Source organism: Macaca thibetana, chromosome 1, assembly GCF_024542745.1.
Source record: "Macaca thibetana thibetana isolate TM-01 chromosome 1, ASM2454274v1, whole genome shotgun sequence".
NCBI lineage: Eukaryota > Metazoa > Chordata > Mammalia > Primates > Cercopithecidae > Macaca > Macaca thibetana.
This window is the reverse complement of record NC_065578.1, coordinates 22,587,935-22,612,857: the sequence shown is the minus strand read 5'-3', so window position 1 is coordinate 22,612,857 and position 24,923 is coordinate 22,587,935. Positions and strand designations below refer to the sequence as shown.

The following is a 24,923-nucleotide window of genomic DNA, read 5'->3' as shown; positions in this document are numbered from 1 at the left end:
TGACGTTATATTTGCTTGATAAATGTAAGCTCTATAAGTATACTTGTAGTTTAGACAGTGCCTGAAATACAGTAGCCGTCAATAAATACTTGCTAGATGAATAACTAGAATGATGGATACAAAGGCTGTTTAGAAATTGCCTGTAAGTATGTGGGAACCAATGCTTACTGTGGACCTACCATATTGCAGACATGCTACCAATATGATCTCACTTAGTTCCTGGTAATCCTGTGCAATATTATTATCTAAAGTTCAGAGAGGTTAATACACAAGCCCAGGTTCAACAGTACTTAGCAGGTCTGAATTTAGTATCCTTTCATTTCAGCTCTAACAGCATTTTATGCTATAAAAGGCTGTTATGCCTCAGTGGAAGTCAGTCTAGGCTGAACTCAGCAGCTTAAATAAGTATTTATGGCCGGGCGCGGTGGCTCATGCCTGTAATTGCAGCACTTTGGGAGGCCAAGGCGGGCGTATCATGAGGTCAGGAGATCGAGACCATCCTGGCTAACAGGGTGAAACCCCGTCTCTACTAAAAATACAAAAAATTAGCCAGGCGTGGTGGCCGGTGCCTGTAGTCCTAGCTACTCGGGAGGCTGAGGCAGGAGAATGGCATGAACCCGGGAGGCGGAGCTTGCAGTGAGCCAAGATCATGCCACAGCACTCCAGCCTGGGTGATAGAGCGAGATTCCATTCCCCCCGCCCAAAAAAAAGAAAAAAAAAACAAGTATTTGCTTCTAGCTTGGATGAATGAGATGTGTTTATGCAAACTATTGAAGACAGTCAAAACACCTTATATACTTTATACCCAGTGACCTTCCTTGGACCTTATTTTATTTATTACTATTATTTCTTTAGACAGAGTCTTGCTGGAGTATAAGTGGCATGATCATGGCTCACTGCAACCTCCGCCTCCTGGGTTCCAGTGATTCTCGTAGCTCAGCCTCCCAAGTAGCTAGGGGGACTACAGGCGCCCACCACCACACCCAGCTAATTTTCGTATTTTGGGTAGAGATGGGTGGGGTTTCACCATGTTGGCCAGGTTGGTCTCGAACTCCTGGCCTCAAGTGTTCCCCCCACCACAGCCTCCCAAAGTGCTGAGATTACAAGCATGAGCCACTGCACCCGGCCTGGACCTTGCTTTAATATGTCAGCTTCCCACTTAAAATATAAACCTCTGAACTGACCATAGTCCTCCAGATATGCTCTGATCAGTGGCAGGTACTTTGAAAGACTGGACCAGGATACTAGATTAAGATTAACAGATCTCAAGTCAAGCTCCTTATTCTGTAATTGCTTTATAGAACCTACACTAGATTAACTTCAAATTTGTTGTTACCATCTTCAAAAACATGAGAAAAGTATTGACTTGAAAATTATAGACCAACGCTTGTCAATTCTACTGAAAACATCTGATATTCTAGAGGATAAAAGACTGTTGAGAATTTCCAAGTATGTGCCTCCATATAACTGTCTCTGGAATATGAAATAAAATATAACTAGAGAAAGACCCTTGGATACCCACTGATCATATAAATCCAGGACTATAGTGCTTTATAATTAAATTACCTTTCCAACTTTTGCCTGACTTCTTTGATAAGTAACTTTTATACTGGATGAAAATGATGAGAACAAAAGGCTTCTCCTCTGCTGCAGAATAAACAGTACTGTCTACACAGAGGCTGCCTCCCATCACGGATCCCAGTCTCTGATGAATCTCACCTCTATCTCCAGCTGATTTCCGTCTCAGAAACCGTTTTCTTTAGATTGCCTCATTTTCTCTCCTCTTCCGTCACCTTCACTAGCAGATGACTTTCATAACAGACATCGGTTAGGGTGTCTCAGCAAAATTAGAAATTAAAATTTGCTATGGACTTTCAGGGTTGCATGTAAACAGCAGTAATTAACACCAGATGTCACTCAACTATCTTTACTTGCCACCCCCTCTCCAACTGCCTCAATTAGGCCAAACCATCTCTCATCAGGAATGCGGCAAAATGTTCCTGCTGCTTCCGCCTCTGCCCTGGACACTGCCCTTGTCCCCTGTATGCTGTTGCTAGGATGAGCTTTCTAAACATCAAGGTAACTGATAATAGTTATGACCATTTGTGTCAGTTATATGCCAGGTACTTGCATTATTTTTGCTCCTCATAATAACCAAGTCAGATAGGAATATTTATTTCTATTTACCCAAGAAACTGAATTCAGAGAAATTAAGAAAGTCATGAAGATCACAAGGTTATTAAGAGCCAGAACTGGGATTCCATCCCACATCTCTGGCTCCAGAGCCCATGCCCTTCCCATTGCAGCTGACTGGATTTCAAGATCAGGTTCAGGTTCTTTAGGTTGATGTTCAAGGCCCTTCAAAAATCTAGTCAATTCAGCCCTATTTCCTGTCAGGCCCCCAACACTCTCTCAACTCCAGGCATATCAAATACTTAATATTCTTCTTGCTTCCCTACCTTAGTGATCACTACTGCCTTGCCTGAGATGACTTTTCTCCAAACTCTTTTCTTTTCTTGGTTTGCTCATAATAGATTTAAATCAAATGGGTTTTTTGTAATCTGCCCCCCTCCCCACCAGCCACTCCTTCACACAGTGCTCACAGAACTACCTAAGCAAACTCCTGCCACACCATATGTCACCGTGTGTTCTAACCTGCTGTATCCTACAGTGTGGGGTGGCACTACTGGCAGCACAAATGATTTTAGATGCCACATGGATACCACATTAATTAACAATGAATCACAAAGTGAGAAAGTCATTCTCTTTCCAGTTCTCTTTCAATCTCTCTGATGACAATGAGGAAGGGTCAGTATGGTGCTGGTGTATTAAGGTGGTGATTAACAGCATGGCCTCTGGAGCCAGACTGCCTGGGTTCAATCTCCACTATACCCCTTAACAGCTGAATGGCTTCTCTGTGCTGTATCCCCCAGATACCAACACACAGCCAGGCACACAATAAAAATTTGCCGAATGAATGAGTTCAGCAAACATTCTTAGAACGCAATTAATGGGAGGCACTCCTAAGGCTTGACAGAGGACAGATGGAGAGATGTACATAGTCTAACACAGTTCCTTCACGAACCTGAATCCAAGAGGGATGTATACAGTCTAACACAGTTCCTTCATGAACCTGATCCAAGACGGATGTATATAGATAGCCTAACACAGTTCCTTCACGAACCTGAATCCAACAGGGATGTATACAGTCTAACACAGTTCCTTCACGAATCTGAATCCAAGAGGGATGTATACAGTCTAACACAGTTCCTTCACGAACCTGAATCCAAGAGGGATGTATAGTCTAACACAGTTCCTTCATGAACCTGAATGCAAGAGGGATGTATACAGTCTAACACAGTTCCTTCACGAATCTGAATCCAAGATGGATGTATATAGTCTAACACAGTTCCTTCATGAACCTGAATTCAAGAGGTATGTATACAGTCTAACACAGTGGTTCTCAAAGCTTGGTTCCGGGATCAGCCTCAGCATCACCTGGGAACTTGTTAGGAATGCAGATTCTCAGACACCCCAGATTTACTGAATCAGAGATTCTGAGGGTGGGGGCCCAACAATCCAGCTTTTACAAGCCATACAGGAGATTCTAATGTACTCTCAAGTTTGAGCATCACTGATCTTGTAGGAAGAAGATGCAGAGCAGGGGGGAAGGCAGGCAAGGCAGAATCCAGAGAGAACAGACAGAGAGGAAAGAGCTGCTCGCAGGACATCTCTGTATCAGAACAGACCTGCAGATTGAGACACTACTAGGAAGAGCCACGAGGGTTCAACCTTGTCAAGACAGTGAAATGATTTGTTTCTTATGGATCTGTCAGATGCCAGGCACGAAACCAGGCCATCTGGGCCATCTTGGCTCTGCTACTAACCAGCCGTGTGATCTTGAGCATGGCCCTTTACCTCTCAAACCTATTTCTTTACCCACAGAGGCTGCACTGAGGGTCCTGCCCTCAGGTAGAGTTCCCTACTGTGGTGCAGGACTCTCCCAGTGACTCATCCCTACCTTTATTTCTACTTCACTGAGAAAATGAGAGCAATGAGAAGAGAACTGAACCCAACACTGAACCTTAGGGTACTTCAGCATTAAGAGGCTTGAGAGGCGACCGGGCACATCCGCAGAACTCCATTCCATATCCACCACCAGCCAACATGTGCACTCACACTCAGGCTCCCAACTTATCACTAACACCCCAGCCATGCTTCTATCCAAGTCTAAACCCTCTCTGTGTGCTACAAACTCACCCTTCTCACCCACTCAAGGATATTACTACTGCAGGTCTCCCTTCTCCCACATCAATTTTTCTCTCTACTGGATTTTCCCAGTCATAGAAAGTTTTTCCCACTTTTGTTCCCCTTGACAGCAGAGCTCCTTGGAAGCATTGTCTACCAGTTGTCCCCAGTCACTCTCCTCACGTTCTTTGAAGCCCACTATACTCAGGCTTTCTGGCCCATCACCCTGGCAGCACTGCTCCAGGGAGGCCATGAGAGGCCTTCATGCTGTGAAGTTCATGCCTAATTCAAAGTCCTCGTTTTACTGGACTCTTTGCGGGCACTCACCTCAGTTCATCATCCCTCCTCCTTCACATACCCTTACTCTACTTCCAGGTTACCAGGCACTTGGTTTTTCTCCTACTTTACTGGTCCCTCCTTCTTAGTCTCCTTTGTCAATTCCTCTTGTTTTCTCACAACTCTTTTTATTACTATTATTATTATTATTTTTTGAGACAGGGTCTTGCTCTTTTGCCAAGGCTGCAGTGGTGTGATCTCAGCTCAGCGCAGTCTTGTACTGCTGAACTCAAGTAATCCTCCTGTCCCGGCCTCCCAAGTGGCTAGGACTACAGGCATGCACCACCATGCCTGGCTAGTTTTTTTAAAAACAATTTTAATAGAGACTCACTATGAGGCTTTGCTATGTTGCCCAGGCTGGTCTCGAATGCCTGGCCTCAAGCAATCCTCGCACCTTGGCCTCCCAAATTGCTGGGATTACAGGTGTGAGGCCCGTGCCCGGCCGCCTCTCAGGCCTCTTAATGCTTAAGTACCCTAAGGTTCAGTCCTCGGTCCTTTTCTCTTTTTGTCATACTTACTCCCCTATGACTTCATCCAGTCTCAAGACTATAAATATGGACCTCCCTATGCTGAAGACCTCCAAACAGATATCTGCAGTCCAGGTTCCAGAATGCCTACTTGACATCTTCCTTCAGATAATAAATAGATTTTAAGTTACACATGTTCAAAATGGAATTCCTAACTGTCAAATCTGTTCCATGCTACCTTCTCCATCTAAATTAACAGCAACTCCGTACTTCTTTTGCTAGGGGCCAGAAACTTGAGTCATTCTCCACTTGACTTTCTCTCATCTCTTTCCTCCAGTTGTCCATGGAAATCTCGTTGGTTTACCTTCAAGATGTATCTATCATCTGCCCATGTCTCACCACCTCCAACGCTGCCACATCTGGACCACCATGAATGCCTGGGCTCAACCTCCCGGGCTCAACCCCCCGGGCTCAAGCCATCTTCCTGCCTCAGCCTCCCAAGCAGATGGAACTACAGTTGCACAACGGCACTCAGCTTACAATACTTTCTGACAGGTCTTCCTGCTTCCACCCTTGCCCCCCATATTCTGTTCTTAATATGCAGTTAGTTTTAAAATGGAAGTCAGATCATGCGATGCCTCTGCCAACTCAGCAAGGAGTGATTCATTTCGCTCAGTAAAGGCCACAGTCTTTCTAACAGTCTTTTTTTTTTTTTTTTTTTTTTGTTTGTTTGTTTTTTTTTTGAGACAAGGAGTGATTCATGCAAGCTCCGCCTCCCGGGTTCAGTAAGCTGGGACTACAGTCTTTCTCGCCCGGCTAGTATTTCTAACAGCGGGGTTTCACACCGTGTTACAGTGGCTGCCCGTGATCCCAAACTGGGATTACAGGCTTGAGCCACCCGCCCGGCCTCTAACAGTCTTTCTAACAGCCTACACAGCCTGCACAGTGGCTGCCCATCACCTCTGACCCCCTCCTCTTGCCCTCTCATGCTGCCTAGCTGTAGTGGGCTCGGTGCTATAATGCGCCTCTGCCTGAAGGCCTTTGCTCTAGCTCTTCCATCTCTCCAAAAGCTCCTCCTCACAGATCCAAGTGCCCAACCCTTACCCACTTCAAATCTCATCTTCTCAGTGAGGCCTCCTCTGACCAGCCTTTCCTCACCCCCTCACCCCACTCTACTTTTTCTTTTCCCAACACACATACCATCTTATAACATTCTCCAACATTTACTCATGGATTGCTTATTGTCTGTCTCCCTCCGCTAGAATGTAAGCTCCAAGCCAGGGATCTTTGTCTTTGTTCACCAATGCACCCTACGCCCCTTAAACAGTGCCCAGCACATGGTAGACACTCAAAAGAAAGTTACTGAATAAGGGACTTTAGTGGACACTTTTAAAAAATTTTTCTTATTTTGTTTTTTCCCTTTGAGACAAAGGCTTGCTCTGTCTCCCAGGCTGGAGTGCAGTGGTGTGATCTTGGCTCACTGCAACCTCCGCCTCCCAGGTTCAAGCAATTCTCCTGCAGTAGTTGGGACTACAGGTGCCTGCCACCATGCCCGGTTAATTTTTGTGTTTTCAGTAGAGACGGGGTTTCACCAATGTTGCCCAAGCTGGTCTGCTGAGCTCAAGTGATTCACCTGCCTCAGCCTCCCAAAGTGCTGGGATTACAGGCGTGAGCCACTGTGCTTGGCCTTTTTCTTTCCTTTTTTTTTTTAAAGAGACAGGTGTCTCATTCTCACCCATGACGAAGTGCAGTGGTGTGATCACAGCTCACTGCAGCCTTGAACTCCTGAGATCAAGCGATCCTCCTGTCTCAGCCTCCCAAGTAGCTGGGACCAAAGATGTGCACCACTACACCTGGCTTTTTTTTTTTTTTTTGAGACGGAGTCTCGCTCTGTCACCCAGGCTGGAGTGCAGTGGTATGATCTCGGCTCACTGCAAGCTCTGCCTCCCGGGTTCACGCCATTCTCCTGCCTCAGCCTCCCCGGTAGCTGGGACTACAGGCGTCCACCACCACGCCCGGCTAATTTTTTGTACTTTGTTTAGTAGAGATGGGGTTTCATGTTAGCCAGGCTGGTCTTGAACTCCTGACCTCGTGATCCACCCGCCTCAGCCTCCCAAAGTGCTGGGATTACAGGCATGAGCCACCGAGCCCGGCCGGCTAATTTAGAAAAAAAAAATTTGTAGCAATGGGTATCTTGCTATGTTGCCCAGGATGGTTTCAAACTTCTGGCTTCAAGCAATCCTTCCAAATGAGCCACGACACCCGGCCAGACACATTTCTTAGACAGTTACATCTTTATTTTAGTATACTAGAAAGTAATACAATAAACATGTCAAACCTGCAAATTCAGTAGTGACAGTTCTTTCATGACTTTTAAACAAAGTATCAGGTAAATAATTGTATTTCCTAAGTAACCTGAAGGTGTTACTTCAAACTGAGAAAGCCTCTCCTCCATACAACAGAGGCAAATTCAAACCCTCCACCATTCTGGAGGGCCTTTACCAGTAAGGGTTGCATTGAAGAACTCCCAAATCTGGCTGTGCATACAACTCACCTAGGAAGCTTGTTAAACTTTAAACACAGTCCTTTGTTCCATTTTAAGCTCTCTGGAGTTGGGGCCTGGAATGCACATTTTAAACAGATATCTCAGGTGATTCTCCTGTACCCAGCCCAGTACTGCGCAAGGCTTAGGGACTGGTGGATTAGATGACCTGTGAAGGCTCTTCTAGCTCAGAACTTCTGCCTCTGGGGTTCAAACTTGATCAACAACATCACACACTGCATTTTTCAAACCGTGGATTAAAATCTACTTAATGGGCTGGGTGTAGTGGCTCACGCCTGTAATTCCAGCACCTTGGGAAGGCCAAAGCAGGCTCACTTGAGCCCAGTTAGAGGTTACAGCGAGCTGTGAACACACCACTGCACTCCAGCCTGGGTGACAGAGCAAGTCCCTGTCTCAAAAAACAATCTCCTTAATGGTCGATATGATTTGGCCCTGTGCCCCACCCAAATCTCATCTCAAATTGTCATCCCCATGTGTAGAGGGAGGGACCTGGTGGGAGGTGACTGGATCATGGGGGCTGTTTCCTCCGTGCTGTTCTCGTAGAGTTCCTACGAGATCTGATGGTTTAAAAGTTCACCCTTCGTGCTCTCTCTCTCCTGCCACTCTGTAAGACATGTCTTGCTTCCCCTTCCACCATAATTTTAAGTTTTCTGATGCCTCCCCAGCCATGTGGAACTATGAGTCCATTAAAATCTCTTTTCTTAATTACCCAGTCTCAGGTAGTTCTTTATAGCAGTGTGAAAACAGAGTAATACAATGGGTTAGAATCAGCATTAGGGGCCGGGCACTGTAGCTTACACCTGTAATTCCAGCACTTTGGGAGGCCAAGGCGGGCAGATCACTTGAGACCAGGAGTTCAAGACCAGACTGGCCAACATGGTGAAAACCTGTCTCTACTAAAATTACAAAAATTAGCCAGGTGTGATGGTGCACACCTGTAGTCCCAGCTACTTAGGAGGCTGAGGCAGGAGAATCGCTTGAACCTGGGAGGCAGAGGTTGCAGTGAATTGAGATCATGCCACTGCATTCCTGCCTAGACAACAAAAGCAAGACCTGTCTCAAAACAAAAACAAAAAAAAGAGCGAGATCAGCATTAGGAAAGAAAACAATTAAACAGACTATACAATAGGACTGCATTACCTGTAGTGAGGTTGTTTCATGAAGTTTTTCCAGGGGTGAGTATATACGTATGTAGTGATACATAAAATACATTTTTTATCCTTCCTCTCTCTACTCTGATTTTTTTTTTTTTTTTTTTTTTACTGTGAACTGTAGTCAAAAACCTTTGAGGCCGGGCGTGGTGGCTCACGCCTGTAATCCCAGCACTTTAGGAGGCCAAGGCGGCTGGATCACGAGGTCAGGAATTCAAGACCAGCCTGGCCAAGATGGTGAAACCCCGTCTCTACTAAAAATACAAAAAAATTAGCCGGGCATGGTGGCACGCGCCTGTAATCCCAGCTACTCGGGAGGCTGAGGCAGAGAATTGCTTAAACCTGGAGGGGCAGAGGTTGCAGTGAGCCGAGATCACGCCACTGCACTCCAGCCTGGACGACAGAGCAAGACTGTCTCAAAAAAAAAAAAAAGCTTTGGCCGGGCGCGGTGGCTCAAGCCTGTAATCCCAGCACTTTGGGAGGCCGAGACAGGCGGATCACAAGGTCAGGAGATCGAGACCATCCTGGCTAACATGGTGAAACCCCGTCTCTACTAAAAATACAAAAAAACTAGCCGGGTGAGGTGGCGGGCGCCTGTAGTCCCAGCTACTCGGGAGGCTGAGGCAGGAGAATGGCGTAAACCCGGGAGGCGGAGCTTGCAGTGAGCTGAGATCCGGCCACTGCACTCCAGCCTGGGCGACGGAGCGAGACTCCGCCTCAAAAAAAAAAAAAAAAAAAAAAAAAAGCTTTGAAAGCCACTGCTATTGAGAAAACAATGATTCTCAACCTTCAGTGTTCTAAGAATGTGAATTCTTGAGCCCTACAAAAACCAAGTTTCTGAGAAGAGTTCAGGAATCTGTGTGTGTGTATAACCTATACTATACATATTTATATTAGATATATATATATTTTTTGAGATAGAGTTTTACTCTTGTTGCCCAGGCTGGAGTGCAACAGCACAACCTTAGCTCACTGCAACCTCCACCTCCCAGGTTCAAGCGATTCTCCTGCCTCAGCCTCCCAAGTAGCTGGGATTACAGGCACCCGCCACCATGCCTGGCTAATTTTTTGTATTTAGTAGACACGGTTTCACCATGTTGGTCAGGCTGGTCTCGAACTCCTGACCTCAGGTGATCCACCTGAGCATCAGCCTCCCAAAGTGCTGGGATCACAGGAATGAGCCAATGCACCCGGTCTTTTTTTTTTTTCTTTAGAGAGGGTCTTACTCTGTCACCCAAGGTGGAGTGTAGTGATGTGATCATGACTCACTGCAGCCTCAAATTCCTGGGATCTAGTGATCCTCGCCCCTCAGCCTCTTGAGTAGCTGGGACTACAGGTGCCAGGACCCAATTCATCCAGTCTTTTCCTATACTTGGGGAGGAGGAGATTGGAATGCCCTCAGGTGGTACAATTTTTTTTTTTTTTTTTTTTTGGTGGTGGTAAGAAATGATTTGAAAAAGCATAGTTAATGTCACTATACTGCTATAGTGAGGAGAAATCTTAAATAATGTCAAAGAGGAGCACTGGGTTTTTTCCACCTGAAAAGCAGGCAGAAGAAGCACAAGTATTAATACTTATTTTTGCTCACCTAGCAGCAGGGACTATATATCTATTTGGTTCAATGCTATGCTTCAGGTAGGCAAGCACTCAAATATTAAATGAATTCGTCTTCTTTTCTTCACCAGCAAAGAATGATGCTCAAGCCACAGAATAAAACCTCTTAAATTTAAGTTTACCACAGAATATCAAGAATATACTCAATTATTACATAATATTTACAATAAACAGCTCCTACTATATATGCAGAGTGATTTACATATACTATCTTTAATTCCGGCAAGTAACCCTGTAAGGTAAGTGTTAAGCCTATTTTATACAAGATCTGAGGCCCAGAGAGGCTGGCTGACTTGCCCACCCTCTCACTCAGGTAGTCAGCGGCAGTGCTGCTGTGTCCAATCTGAGCAACAAGCTGGTCTCAAGGGACACTAGCAATATAGAGTAAGACATGGCCCTGTGACTGAGATTACAGAATGTCCACTACAAAGTACATACACCTTCCATTTTAAGAAATGTTTTTCCTTTAATTATAATTCAGGAGCTACTTGGATGTTTGTCCCTATTTAGGATTTACTCAATTGTTGACAAGTAAAGCCCAACTCCATTTTCATGATTCCCAGCCTTCCCTGGGGATTTGGGGAAAAGGGGCTAGAAGGCTAATCAGCGAAAGTACACCCTCCTCTGGAGTTTGCCTGGGTGACCACCCTGAGAGTAACAACCATTGCACAACTATTTCCTAATGTCAGGGCTGGAAGGGGACACCAGTGGCAGTTAGTAGGCTCTTCACAGAAAACAAGCCTATACTATCTGACAGGGACCATTCTGGGCACTTTATCCCATATTCCTGCAAGGCATTTGAGATGCTTAAATTTTAAATTTTTTATTTTAATTAATTTAGAGACAGGGTCTTGCTTGGTTGCCCAGTGATACGATCATGGCTCACTGCAGCCTCAAACTCCTGAGCTCAAGGGATCCTCCTGCTTCAGCCTTAAACTCAAATAATGAGGACTACAGGTGCATGCCACACCTGGCTAATTTATTTTTGTAGAGTCAGGGTCTTACTGGCTGGTCTCAAATTCCTTGGACTCAATCCATCCTCCTGCCTCTGCCTCCCAAAGTGCTGGGACTATAGGTGTGAGCCACCACACCCTATTTTATTTTTTCGAGAAAGGGTCTCCCTCTGTTGCCCAGGCAGGAGTGCAGTGGCATGATTCAGTTCACTGCAACCTTCACCTCTCCAGCTCAAGCAATCCTCTCACCTCAGCCTCCTGAGTAGCTGGGACTACAGGTGTGCAACACCACGCCCAGTGGGGTTTCTCCAAGTTGCCCAGGCTGGTCTTGAATTCCTGAACTCAAGTGATCTGCCCACCTAGGCCTCCCAAAGTGCTGAGATTGCAGGCATGAACCACTGTGCCTGGCCTATTTTTTTTATTGATACAAAACAGATGTACATATTTTGAAGTACATGTGATATTCTGATACATTCGTACAACGTATAATGATCAAATCGGGATAACTGGGATATCCACTACCTTAACATTTATCTTTCTTTATGCTGGTAACATTAGAATTATTCTCTATTTTATGGCATGAACCCGGGAGGCGGAGCTTGCAGTGAGCCGAGATCATGCCACTGCACTCCAGCCTGGGCGACAGAGCGAGACTCTGTCTCAAAAAAAAAAAAAAAAAAAAAATTTCTCTATTTTAAAATACAAGTCATTAGTCACCCTATTGATCTATCAAACACTGGGTCTTATTTCCTCTAACTATATTTCTATACCCATTAATCAACCTCTCTTCATCCCCCCCACCCTTAAATTCCAAACTCTGTGCTCTTAACCACTATGATATGCCATGTAATGTTTGAACAGAACCAATCTTTAAAGCAAAAAATAAAGCACTGTATTCCAAAGGCAGACATCAGAGCATTTCAAAGCGTTGAGTCATGTTATCAAAGCAATGGGTAACTGAGACGGTCTAGAATTTCACTTGTGCCTATTGTTGAATGCCTTTGCCTTTCAAGCTCCTTTTAGATTCCAGGTAACTACCTACATACTTATTGCATACAAAATTGCATCAATCTTAGGCCGAGCCAGGTGGACCATGAGGTCAGGAGTTCGAGACCAGCCTGGCCAACACAGTGAAACCTCATCCCTACTACAAATACAAAAATTAGCTGGGTGCAGTGGCGGGCGCCTATTAACTCAGCTATTCGGGAGGCTGAGGTTGCAGTGAGCCGAGAATGCGCCACTGCACTCCAGCCTGGGTGACAGAAGGACTCCGTCACACACACACACACACACACACAAAAAGTATCAATCTTGACAAAAGATAATTACAAAACATCCTAAACTTGTTACACAAAGGTCAACTGGTATAATCACAGGTCATCAGTTTGGTTCACTGACTTGTGAAAACAAACCATCTGTACTTGTTTCCTAAGCTTTCCTGCATTTGCCACCTTAAGCAGAGTCAAGTTCAGTTCTCCTGGCGCCCTCCAGGTGCCTTAGGCTGGATTCCCCTCCGACAACCACACAGTGCTTTCTATAACAAGCAGCTCTGACTAGTTCTGTATCCCCAGGCACTAGCTTGGTCCCCAGTGGCTGGCAGTTTAAATTACCTGTGTGGGTGGTTTCTGGGCTAGAGTACCTACAAGGCTTGGGCCTTAACCCTTTAGGACTCAGTTGCCTTTGGCAGACTACTCATTCTGGTCTTCACCCACCAGTTGGCTGGAGCACCTCAGCATTCGCATTGAGTTTAGCAGGTTAGGACTAGCCAGTGTTAAACTGCAAGAAAAGAAAGCTTAAGCACACAATTTAGAAGATAAAGGGTTATACGCAAAATCCAACACGCTCCACTTTAGATGGCCAGACTAACTTGCTAAGTTTCTTGCTTATGGTCATAATGCTAGTAGGAAAAGCAGAACCAAAATCATAACATGGATAACTAGCCTGGGCAACACAGTGAGACCCCTTCTCTACCAAAAAAAAAAAAAAAGTTGGGCATGCTGGCATGCAACTGTAGTCCCAGTTACTCGGGAGATAGAGGTACAAGAATCACTTGAGCCCAGGAGGTTGAAGCTGGAGTGAGTCGTGATGGTACCACTGCACTCCAGCATGACAATGCAAGACCCTGTCTCAAACACAAATGAAGATGGATAACCTTTTTCCTGTTTAGTGTTCTTTCCACAATACCATACCATTGAACAACAGCTCAAGATACCTTGCAAGGACCTTAAAGGTACTCACTGGACTGAGGGCCAAGACAGCAGGATAAAAGAGCCTCTATTGGACAGTTTAATGAAACTGACATTCCTGACATTTAGTGCCAACTACATAATTATGTCCTATACATTTCCGGAATGAAATATTGTATAGCCACTGCAATGTACTGAGAACACAACTGTTAAAGGGAAAAAGTAAGAACACCTCCCAACTATGTTTAAAAGACAAAAAGCCTTAGCTGTGTTTACTATTTGGTGTTTCTAATAGTGAAAATACTGTCCCCTCAGTATTGTAATTATTGAGTATAATTTTTGATCAATTTTTTTTTTCTGAGACAGGGTCTACTCCCAGACTTTCATGGGTGGCAGCTAAAGAAACGAGAAAAATAACCGCACAGTAAGAACTTCCTAAGAACTGAATGTATTAAGAACCTCCTTGGGTATCATGCCCTTCCTGCTTTTTTTGGCCACTACCTCTACACTTTAGTATGCGTACAAATCACCTGCAGATCTCGTTAAGATTCTAATTCAGTAGGTCTGAGAGAGTACCCAAGAGTTTTAACAAACTACCAGGCAATCCTATCTACCCACTTGGTACAAGCTCAACCACAAATGACAGTGCTTTAGATACCAGTAGGACATTTGTTTCCAAGTCAAGCTTCTAGCCAGAATAGGGGCAAGCTGTCTAGCTACTGGGTAGGAGTCTGTGTCTAGTGGTTCCAGTCCTCCAGATGTTTCATGACCTACCCAAAATCTCAATGCTAGTTAGAGCCAGGACTAAAACCTAGTTAGCTCTTTGAACTCCCAACAGTGCTTTATCCACTGGGTCAGGAACACAGCAGTTTTTTTAAATGGGAAGTTAAGTCAACTGAGTACACAAACAATACACAAGGACCAAATGAAGGCTCAACAGGTTTATATTGTTAAAATTGAGAGACTTTCTACATTTTGTATTTCTGAAATGCTTTATTTAGGTAAAACTAGTATTTGTTCTCCATACCCAGAACTAATTACCTATCCATTCACCAAGTCTGTTCTTAAACATGTTTATTGAGTATTATTTAATTCAGAAGTTAGTAAAAACAAGTATGGTTCCCCCCTATAAAAATGAAGCTGAATTTTAAGAATGAGACTCCTTCACCCCATTTGAGGTGGGGGCCCTGGCCCTGTAGTAAAAGACTGAGATATGAATGCACATTTTATATTTTAAATGAAATTAAAAAGTATATGGCAACATGTTCCATGATTCTCCCCTTTCACCAACTAGAACTCATCTTACTGGGTAAGGTAACTTTATTTTCATTTTAAAAATGAGACACACCAAATAATCTACTTCCAGGTTTCAAAATACCTACAAAAGCAGCAAATTTGAGAACTTCTGAACAGCAATGAATGGGTGGCCCAAGGACAACTGAACTCTAATTAGTCGGAAATTAGTAAATTATTTAACTGAATTAACATGTGCTCCAAAAAATTTAAACCCGAAATTGAAAATGATGAACCAATGGCCAAGTATTGTGTCAGAAAAATGATGGCGTTTGCCAGGTGCAGTGGCTCACACCTGTAATCCCAACACTTTGGGAAGCTGAGTTCAAGACCAGCCTGGCCAACATGGTGAAACCCCATCTCTACAAAAAAAAAAAAAACTAGCTGGGTTTGGTGGTGGATGCCTGTAATCCTAGCTACTTGAGAGGCCGAGGTGGGAGGACTGCTTGAACCCAGGAGGCAGAGGTTGCAGAGATCGTGCCACTGCACACTCCAGCCTGGATGACAAAGGGAGACTCTGTCTAAAAAAAAAAACAAAAACAAACAAAAAAACAAATACACAAAAATGATGGCTTTTGAGCGTCGGCTTCAGTGAGACATAGAAAATCATACAGGGGCCAGGCGCAGTGGCTCATGCCTGTAATCCCAGCACTTTGGGAGGCTGAGGCGGGCGGATCACAAGGTCAGAAGATCGACACCATCCTGGCTAACATGGTGAAACCCCGTCTCTACTAAAAATACAAACAAAACAAAACAAAAAAATTAGCTCCGTGTGGTGGCAGATGCCGGTAGTCCCAGATACTCGGGAGGCTGAGGCAGGAGAATGGTGTGAACCCGGGGGCGGAGCTTGCAGTGAGATCCCGCCACTGCACTCCAGTCTGGGTGACAGACCAACACTCCAGTCTCAAAAAAAAAAAAAAGACAATCACCACAGAGAAAGTATTTCCATTTTTGCACCAAAGGGAAGCAAGCTAACAGAATTTACATTTCTCATATACCCAAACACAAAAACTAAACCCCTTTTGAGCACTCCGTGCCTGGTGCTAGTCTGAGCATTTCGTATTAAATCATTTAATCCTCTGACAGATATTACTATTATTGCCTCCTGATACAGTTAAGGAGACTGGGGCAGAGAAACAACTCACCGAGAGGGCTGGAAATGGAAAGACTGCCCTCTTATCTACACACACTGCCTCCCAACAACCTTATATTCTCGTTGTTAAAGAAACCTGAGCCTGAACAGTTAAGTCTAAATTTAATCTCAAACATCACACCAAAGCCTATCATTCCTTCATGATACATCAATGCTGATAAAATTTCTAGTACAGAACAGTATCACGGAATAGCAGGGAGCCTCCTGGAACACAGGAGCACTGCACTCTGTTTAATCAAGGCTCTAAATTCAAACCCCAACATCAACCAAACCCTCCCCTCCTAAATGGGGCTACTGCACCACAGTGCATCAACCAAGGTGTGGCAAGCACAGGCAACGGATGCTATGAAGCTCGGACTTGGATCTGCCAGGAAATACTAGCATCCAATCAGAGGATGACAGGGTTGTTACCAGCTACTCCCATCGAAGCTTTAAGTGGCTTGAGGTCCAAGGACTTGAATATGGCCAGGATCCTTTCACAGAACACACAACAGAATTGTACATTTCACTGAAAACTTTTTATTGGTCTTTTGGATAGAAACGGGAATTTATTTGCCAGGAAGGATGATCCCATCATACTGAAAGAGAAGAGATTTGATTTTTCAGAACAGGAGGCAACAGCAGAGATTGCAGCAATGGCTAACTTTTGAGAATTCAAATCTGACTGATACATGAACTTGGGCTCTGAATCCCATCCTTTTCTGGACTAAGTAGGAAGCTGGCTGGTTTTTACACTGTGCTGAACTGCACTATCATCTGAGAAAGGGGGCTCCTGTTAAAGCCATATTCCTCCCCTTCCAGCTACCCCCATTCATGGTGGTGGGGAGGCCTAGTTCTGGATATTCTTTTAAACCATCATCCCTGGAAGCCCCTGATTTATCAAGGTGCCCAATATTCTAATTTTAAAGAAGGTACCCAGCAAATAGTCCTATATTTTGCATCCCCAAATCCCAACTCCATTCACCAACACCACATTCCACCACTTCACTTGAGATAAATCAGCTTTACCTTCTGCTGGAACCAGCGCATGGCCTCCTCTTTGCTGATTCTGTGTTTGGCCCCAATGCAGCCTGTCCTGCGCTTCTTGTCTGCGATGCTGAAACCTGGCCTACCCAGCACCTGTCCCAGGAATAACCAACAGTCACCTAGCCAGCTCAGAGTCAAGAGCAGATGGACAAGACTCAACATTACAGACAGATCTTCAAGAGTCACTTGGCAGCCCAGTGGATTCTGGAGCAAGACCCCTGATCTCAGTGTCTGACAAAGCTGCCACCAGCATCTCACACAACACACAGCCATACTATAGGTTTGCTATGGAGGCTGGAACTTTCACACCTCCCCCCAACCCCAGCCTATCTTCCAGTGGTGCTGAGGATCCTCCATTCCTGCTCCCCAATCTCCAAAACATTTTAAAAAATAACATTTAAAAATCTATAGCCACACCAGCAGTGTATAAAACATAAAACTCTGAGAAGCACAAATATATATCTATATTTTCTTCCTTCTGCTTCAGCTCAAAAGTGCTTCCCAAAGGTGTGCTGTTCCTCCAACATCCTGTTAATATCCAATTCTTATTACTTGTCTGTCTAATGAGGGTGTCACCATCTTTCAGGTTCCACGCTAGTCAGGACTTCTGATTTAGGCTATTCAGTTTTTATTGTTGGACCAAAACACGGCAGTAACACAAAAGGTCATTTCTATGTTAAAACCCCCTTCCTGATCAAACCACTGCATCACCCAAAGCTGTTTCTATAGGAAGAATCAGGGGAAGAAGAGCCTCAGTGCAGCCAAACCACAGACCAAATGTGGCACCAATACTGCCTCTCTCCAAAGTTTCAAATCACTGGCTGGAGGAAACAGTTTCCTTCATCCACCTTTAAGCCATGTGGGTGCTTTACAGATCCTCGACTGCAAGCTCTCCAACAGCAGGGATCTTGTCCATCTTGTTCAGTGCTGCACCCCTACACTTGCCACAAATGAGGCACATATTCCCAACAGGGAGGAGAACACAAAGGCAGACAATATTCAAAGCTGCAACTCAACATGTGAACACCAACATACCACATATGAAATAAAATAAAGATTCCCCTCTCCTCACAGACCAGGAGCGGGAAAAGATGAAATATTCATACCACATAGAAGTCCAGGCCGTAGATACCAATGCTTGGGTCATACTTGATGCCCAGATCGATGTGTTCCTGGATCCCAAAACCAAAGTTTCCAGTATCTGAGAAGTTGTTTTTTCTTAACTCATACTCCCGCACCTGTGGAGAAAAATGCAGCAATAACATTCCTCGTCATCATCTCCCTCCCACCCCCAAATAACTATTAATAGCTCAGTCTGCAACATGCACCCCAGAGCAAAAACAGAAGTCAATAGGCCGGGCGCGGTGGCTCCAGCCTGTAATCCCAGCACTTTGGGAGGCCGAGACGGGCAGATCACGAGGTCAGGAGATCGAGACCATCCTGGCTAACACGGTGAAACCCCGTCTCTACTAAAAAATACAAAAAACTAGCCGGGCGAGGTGGCGGGTGCCTATAGTCCCAGCAGCTCGGGAGGCTGAGGCAGGAGAATGGCGTAAACCCGGGAGGCGGTGTTTGCAGTGAGCTGAGATCCGGCCACTGCACTCCAGCCTGGGTGACAGAGCGAGACTCCGTCTCAAAAAAAAAAAAAAAAAAAAAAAAAAAAAAAAAAAAAACAAAACAGAAGTCAATAAAACTTGGCTAGGAACACAATCTGACTTCCTCACTACACCCCAACTACCCAAAATGACCTCTCCCAGCTTCCAAAGAGCAGAGAAAAACCCAGAGAAAGCAGAGGAATGAAATGACTCCCAAGCATCCTTTTTTTTTGGACAAGAGTTTCACTCTGTGGCCTACGCTGGAGTGCAGTGGCACAATCTCAGCTCACTGCAACCTCTACCTCCCGGGTTCAAGCAATTTTCATGCCTCAGCCTCCCGAGTAGCTGGGACTATAGGCGCCCGCGACCAAGTCTGGCTAATTTTTATATTTTTAGTAGAGATGGTGTTTCACCATATTGGCCAGGATGGTCTCGAACTCCTGGCCACAAATAATCTATCCTCCTTGGCCTCCCAAAGTGTTGGGATTATAGGCGTAGAGCCACTGTGCCCGGCCTCAAGCATCTCTTAAACCACCAAGAATAGTTTAACCCTGCTGATTGTAAAAAAGTCTTTTAGAAACTTAAACAATAAATGTCAAGGCACCAAAGAACAGAACATTAAATGTAACTTATCTACTTGTGTTATTAAGGGGTGCTCATTAATATCACTCCATTAGGGGATTAGCCTCACCTTTAGACCCTTCTCCAAGATTTCTTCTGCCTTGGCCCCTCGAACTGTGCAGTGGACAGCAATCTTTTCATTTCTCCGGATGCCAAAGGACCTGACAGTGTATCTAGCTGCAGGAAGGGGGTAACAAGGAGTCAGATGCCATCACACCCCCACTACACTCACCTCCTTCCCAGAACACCATCTCCATGACTTAAAGAGGCATTAAGTATTCATCCACACTCTAAGTTGTGGTGTTCTAATTAGTGTCGCCTACATCTATTAATAAGATTTCATCCACAGCATATTTTCCCATTTCCAGACATCCAGCCATCCTTCAGCAGTTAAGAACAGTCATAATGCCAAAGTTCCAAGAAGGGCAAGTTCACAACCAGAATAAGCCAAAGAAGTCACTAGTAAGATTATCATGGTCCAAAGAAAATAAAGCATTATTGACAATAATCTAGTACTTGCTAAAACCTTATTATTATACTGTTGTCCACATTTTATACGTGAGGTTTTGAGAGGTTTATTAACTTGCACAACTGGTAATAAAAAGCAGGACTGGAATCCAAAGACTTGCCACATTTCACCATCCTAAAGCAACGGCACATATACAACTCATTTTATCTTCCACAATTATCAAGTATTACACCCTCTTTATGCAAATAAAAAAGCAGAGGTCCAGAGAGCCCAGAGTCAGACCAGCAAGTGGTGAAGCCATCACTCAAACCCAGGCAATCTGTATACAACTTTTGAGATAGGGTCAACCAGGCTGTAGTGCAGTAGCACTATCATAGGCCACTGAAGCCTCTCATGCTCCTGTACAGCCCTGTTCTTAAGGCAGCCTATATAACCCTAACTGCTAATCAGATCTAATGATCTTTACTTCGTTCCTGATATTTCCACTCTATCTCATATCCTAGTTACTTGGGAAAATCTTTACTTGGGCTAGCCTTAGCTTAAGATCTGCTCATATAAAATCCAGTGTTCCAATCCCACATGCAATCTCGAAAACAAAGACACTTTTTGGTCGGCTCATGAATTTAACGCTTTAAGTGATGCCGACTGTCACTTTCTAAACAGACTCGACAGCAGGTAAATTAAACAAACAGGCGACCCAAGTGGGTAGCCCTGTCATTTGTCACTACTCACCTTTGGAAAACACAGGGGTCTGCCCTGTGAGCTGCTCCAAAACCTTGGCAGCTCGGGTCAGTCTGTCTCCACTCTCCCCAACACAGATGTTGAGGCAGAGCTTGCGGATGCGAAGTTCCCGCATGGGGTTCTCCTTTTCACCTTGATCCTGCTGCAATGGGGAAGAGCAGCAGTCAATACACTCACAGCTGAGAGCCCTGAGTTTTTACTACTTTCTATCTGCACAGCATTTTTATTTCTGCTCATCCCAAATCGTAACGAAGAAGGTATCACCGTGTTTGGGAGGCATCAAGGAACGAAGTCAGCTCGGGACCTATTCTTCCTCCACGAACGGAACAGGTGAAGAGAAAACTCAGGACAGATATTGAGTGTTAAAGGTTACGGACACTGAGATCGAACTCTAAGAGGCTCAGGATAACAAAGAGCGCCCCCACTGTAAGGGAAACTAAGGGGAGTAAGCGACGGAATAGAACTTAACTGCTAACAGGAAACACGTGGTTATGCGACGTTCAGCATCCCACTTGGAAGCTGTCTAAAGGCTGGCACCTTCCCTAAGCCGAGCACCCGGCTAAGGTTTCCTAGCACTCAGCAAGTCTCAAGTCCCCGGAACCAGGAAAAGGCGCGGACCCTTGCCTCAGAACCCTCCATTCACCCCATCTGCCCTAGCTGCAGCCTCCTGACAGTGCTTCTGAGCTCTCCCGGCAACTGCCCGGAGCCGCTCCTAAAATGATGGCAGGGAAAGTGACAGAATTCAACCCTGCGTCCTTGGCTCGAACGGCTCTGCCAGTTTTGGGCCGGCAAGCATTGAGGGGTCCATACTCCTCGGGCTGCAGGCGAGGTAGCCCCCGCAAGCTTCGGCCTGCCATGGATGGCGACGGATAAAGAAAAGCAAATCCAGATCCCAGCTACTCACCGCCATGATGGAGTGCAGGAAAAGAAAACGGAGCTTCCGGCCCAGGGCCTTATGGGCCAGGAGGCGGGCTTTTTTCCCAGGCTAACCACAGAGATCAAGAAGAGGAAGAGAGGCGCATTTGGCTGCGCAGTGCAGCGTCGGCTTCCCCCTTGTGGGTAGGGCTAGCAACTGCAAGCAACGCTGGCTGAAGACCGGGATTTGGGTTTTCCAAAAATAGTTTTTGAAAGCTCCTAGAATCAGCACGACCTTGAGTTTCCGGACCTTGAAGACGTTCTCTCCTCCCAGTGTCAGGTGCTGGTGGTGCTTGTGTGATGAGACGGCCAAAACTACATTAAATCAATCATGCAAATTATGACGCAAATTTATTCTGTAGCTGGGATTATAGGCGCGCACCACCATATCTGTCTAATTTTTTTGTACTTTTAGTAGAGATGGGGTTTCACCATGTTGGTCGGGCTGGTCTCGAACTCCTGACCTCAAATGATCCACCTGCCTTGGCCTCCTAAAGTGCTGGGATTACAGGAGTGAGCCACCACGCCGGGCACAAATAGAATTTATACAAACGGAATGGTGTGGTAGCTCAAGAGTCCCGAGCTTGAAGACAGGCAGATGTGGTCCTGTCTCGATCAGTTAGTAGCTATGTGACCTTGGGCAAGTTACTACAGGGTGAGTATTCCTAACCTGAAAAGCCTGGGACCAGATGGTTTTTGGATTTGGGATTTTTCCGGATTTTGGAATATTTGCATAAACATAATGAGATATCTTGGAGATGGGACCCAAGTCGAACATGAAATTAACTTATGTTCCATATACACCTTATACACATAGTGTGAAGGTAATTTTATACAATATTTTAAGTAAGTTTGTTCATGAAACAAAGTTTGTATACATTGAACCATCAGAAACCAAAGGTGTCACTATCTCAGCCACCCTTGTGGACAGTCTGGTTGGTTGGCCTAACCATTGTTCCAGACTGTAAATGTATATGCTACTGATAAGCAATACTTTCTTATGCTTATTCACATATGAGTACTTCACAGCAAAATATATGCTATGCCATTAATACCGTGAAAAAGTAATGTGTTCAGGGCAACTAAGCAGCAGAGGAGCATCACCGGAAAACCTGGATCAGCTGTGAAGCAACAGCGACCACCGGCCCCCACCCCACCCGCCACCAGGCCAGCCGCTGTGGCTCACACCTGTAATCCCAGCGCTTTGGGAAGCCGGGGTGGGTGGATCACTTAAGGTCAGGAGTTCAAGACCAGCCTGGCCAACAGGGTGAAACCCCGTTTCTACTGAAAATACAAAAATTAACGGGCCTGGTGGTGCATGCCCTGTAATCCCAGCTACGGGAGGCTGAGGCAGGAGAATCGCTTGAACCTGGGAGAGGAAGCTTGCAGTGAGCCAAGATCACCCCACTGCACTCCAGCCTGGGTGACAGAGCGATACCCTGTCTTAAAACAAATAAACAAACAAAAAGGCCGGGCGCGGTGGCTCAAGCCTGTAATCCCAGCACTTTGGGAGGCCGAGACGGGCGGATCACGAGGTCAGGAGATCGAGACCATCCTGGCTAATATGGTGAAACCCCGTCTCTACTAAAAATACAAAAAACTAGCCGGGCGAGGTGGTGGGCGCCTGTAGTCCCAGCTACTCGGGAGGCTGAGGCAGGAGAATGGCGTAAACCCGGGAGGCGGAGCTTGCAGTGAGCTGAGATCCGGCCACTGCACTCCAGCCTGGGCGACAAAGCGAGACTCCGTCTCAAAAAAAAAAAAAAAAAAAACAAAAACCAAAAAACAGCTACCACAAATGGCAGGCTTTCAGTCTCCACCTATGATGCAGTGTTTTGATTAAAAGATTACTGGACACTGTAATTTTTTTTAAGGTGAGAAGAAGCATCAGAAGCAGTTGTGGGAGCAGGAAGTGGGTCCCCTAGGGAAAAGGAGGCGTTCTCCTGGATGGCTTTTTAAAATGTTTCCTCCAGAGTCATCTGCGTTTCTTTTCTTTCTTTTTTATTTTATTTTTTATTTTTTGAGGCACGGTCTTGTTCTGTTGTCCAGGCTGGAGTGTAGTGGTGTGATCTTGGCTCATGGCAGCCATGACCTCCTGGGCTCACATGATCCTCCCACCTCAGCCTCCCACGTAGCTGGAACCACAGGTGCACACCAACATGCCCGGCTAATTTTTAAAATTTTTTGAAGAGATGGGGTCTTGCCGTGTTGCCTGGCCCACAAATCTTTAAAGATGTAACATCATGTTTCGTCTTAAATTTCTGCAACCAGCCAGGTGCAGTGGCTCATACCTGTAATCCCAACAGTTTGGGAGGCCAATATGGGAGGGTGCTTGAGCCTAGGAGTTTACGACCAGCCTGGGCAACATGGCAAGACCCTGTCTCTACAAAAAACTTATTAGCCTGGCATAATGGTGTATGTGTGTGTGTTCCCAGCTACTTGGGAGGCTGAGGTGGGAGGATCGCTTAAGCCTAGGAGGCTGAGTCTGCAGTCAACCATATTTATGTCACTGCACTCCAGCCTGGGTGACAGAGTGAGACCCTGTCCTCACACCCCCAAAAATTCTGCGACCAGCCTGTTGAATATTCAGTTTCCTTAAATTTTCTGTTCATTGTGATAGATCTTGCTTGTTTCACCTTCAGTATACCATTAAGTGGCGCATGCTGGATGGATCCATCAGTACAATGCTGATGGATCTACTCTTTCTTTTTTCTTTTTTTTGAAATGGAGTCTTGTTCTGTTGCCTAGGCTGGAGTGCAGTGGTGTGATCTCAAGTCACTGCAACCTCCACCTCCCAGGTTCAAGAAATTCTCCTGCCTCAGCCTCCTGAGTAGCTGGGATTACAGGCACCTGCTACCATGCCCGGCTAATTTTTGTAGTTTTAGTAGAGACAGGGTTTCACCACATTGGCCAGGCTGATCTTGAACACCTGACCTCAAGTGAGCCACCTACCTCAGCCTCCCAAAGTGCTGGGACAATAGGTGTGAGCCATCGTGCTCAGCCAGATGGATCTCCTCTTTCAATACACAATCAAGATCTTCATTTTTTTGCTTTCTGCATTGTTTTTCTCTTTCTCATTAACTTCTGCTCATCATTTTCAGCATATAGAATTTCACCAGTTTATCCTTCTGTTTCTTTTCTTTTTTTTTTTTTTTTTTTTGAGAAAAAGTCTCACTCTTGTTGCCCAGGCTGGAGTGCAGTGGCGCAATCTTGGCTCACTGCAACCTCTGCCTCCCAGGTTCAAGCAATTCTCTTGCCTCAGCCTCCTTAGTAGCTGGGATTACAGTCGCCTGCCACCACACCCGGCTAATTTTTTGTACTTTTTTTTTTTTTTTTTTTTTTGAGACAGAGTCTCCCTCTATTGCCCAGGCTGGAGTGCAGTGGCACAATCTCGGCTCACTGCAACCTCTGCCTCCTGGGTTCAAGAGATTCTCCTGCCTCAGCCTCCCAAGTAGCTGGGACTACAGGCGTGCGCCACCACGCCCAGCTAGTTTTTTTGTACTTTTAGTAGAGACAGGGTTTCACCATGTTGGCCAGGCTGGTCTCGAACTCCTGATCTCAGGTGATCCGCCCACTTCTGCCTCCCAAAGTGCTG

General features: G+C 45.4%; 2 protein-coding genes across 2 annotated transcripts in view; both read right to left on the bottom strand.

Annotated features, from left to right (window-relative positions):
- LYPLA2 (lysophospholipase 2) overlaps positions 1-24,923 on the bottom strand; it is a 293,162-nt gene that overhangs the window by 81,308 nt on the left and 186,931 nt on the right. The window lies entirely within an intron of this gene.
- Positions 16,468-24,923, bottom strand: part of RPL11 (ribosomal protein L11) — a 197,138-nt gene continuing 188,682 nt past the window's right edge. The window contains exons 2-7 of the mRNA XM_050793190.1: positions 21,321-21,363; positions 20,408-20,558; positions 19,277-19,383; positions 18,097-18,228; positions 16,973-17,083; positions 16,468-16,542 (exon numbers count right to left, since the gene is read on the bottom strand). Of these exons, the coding sequence (XP_050649147.1) occupies positions 16,513-16,542; positions 16,973-17,083; positions 18,097-18,228; positions 19,277-19,383; positions 20,408-20,558; positions 21,321-21,326 (537 nt within the window). The 5' untranslated portion in view covers positions 21,327-21,363 and the 3' untranslated portion in view covers positions 16,468-16,512. The remainder of the gene's footprint in view (positions 16,543-16,972; positions 17,084-18,096; positions 18,229-19,276; positions 19,384-20,407; positions 20,559-21,320; positions 21,364-24,923) is intronic.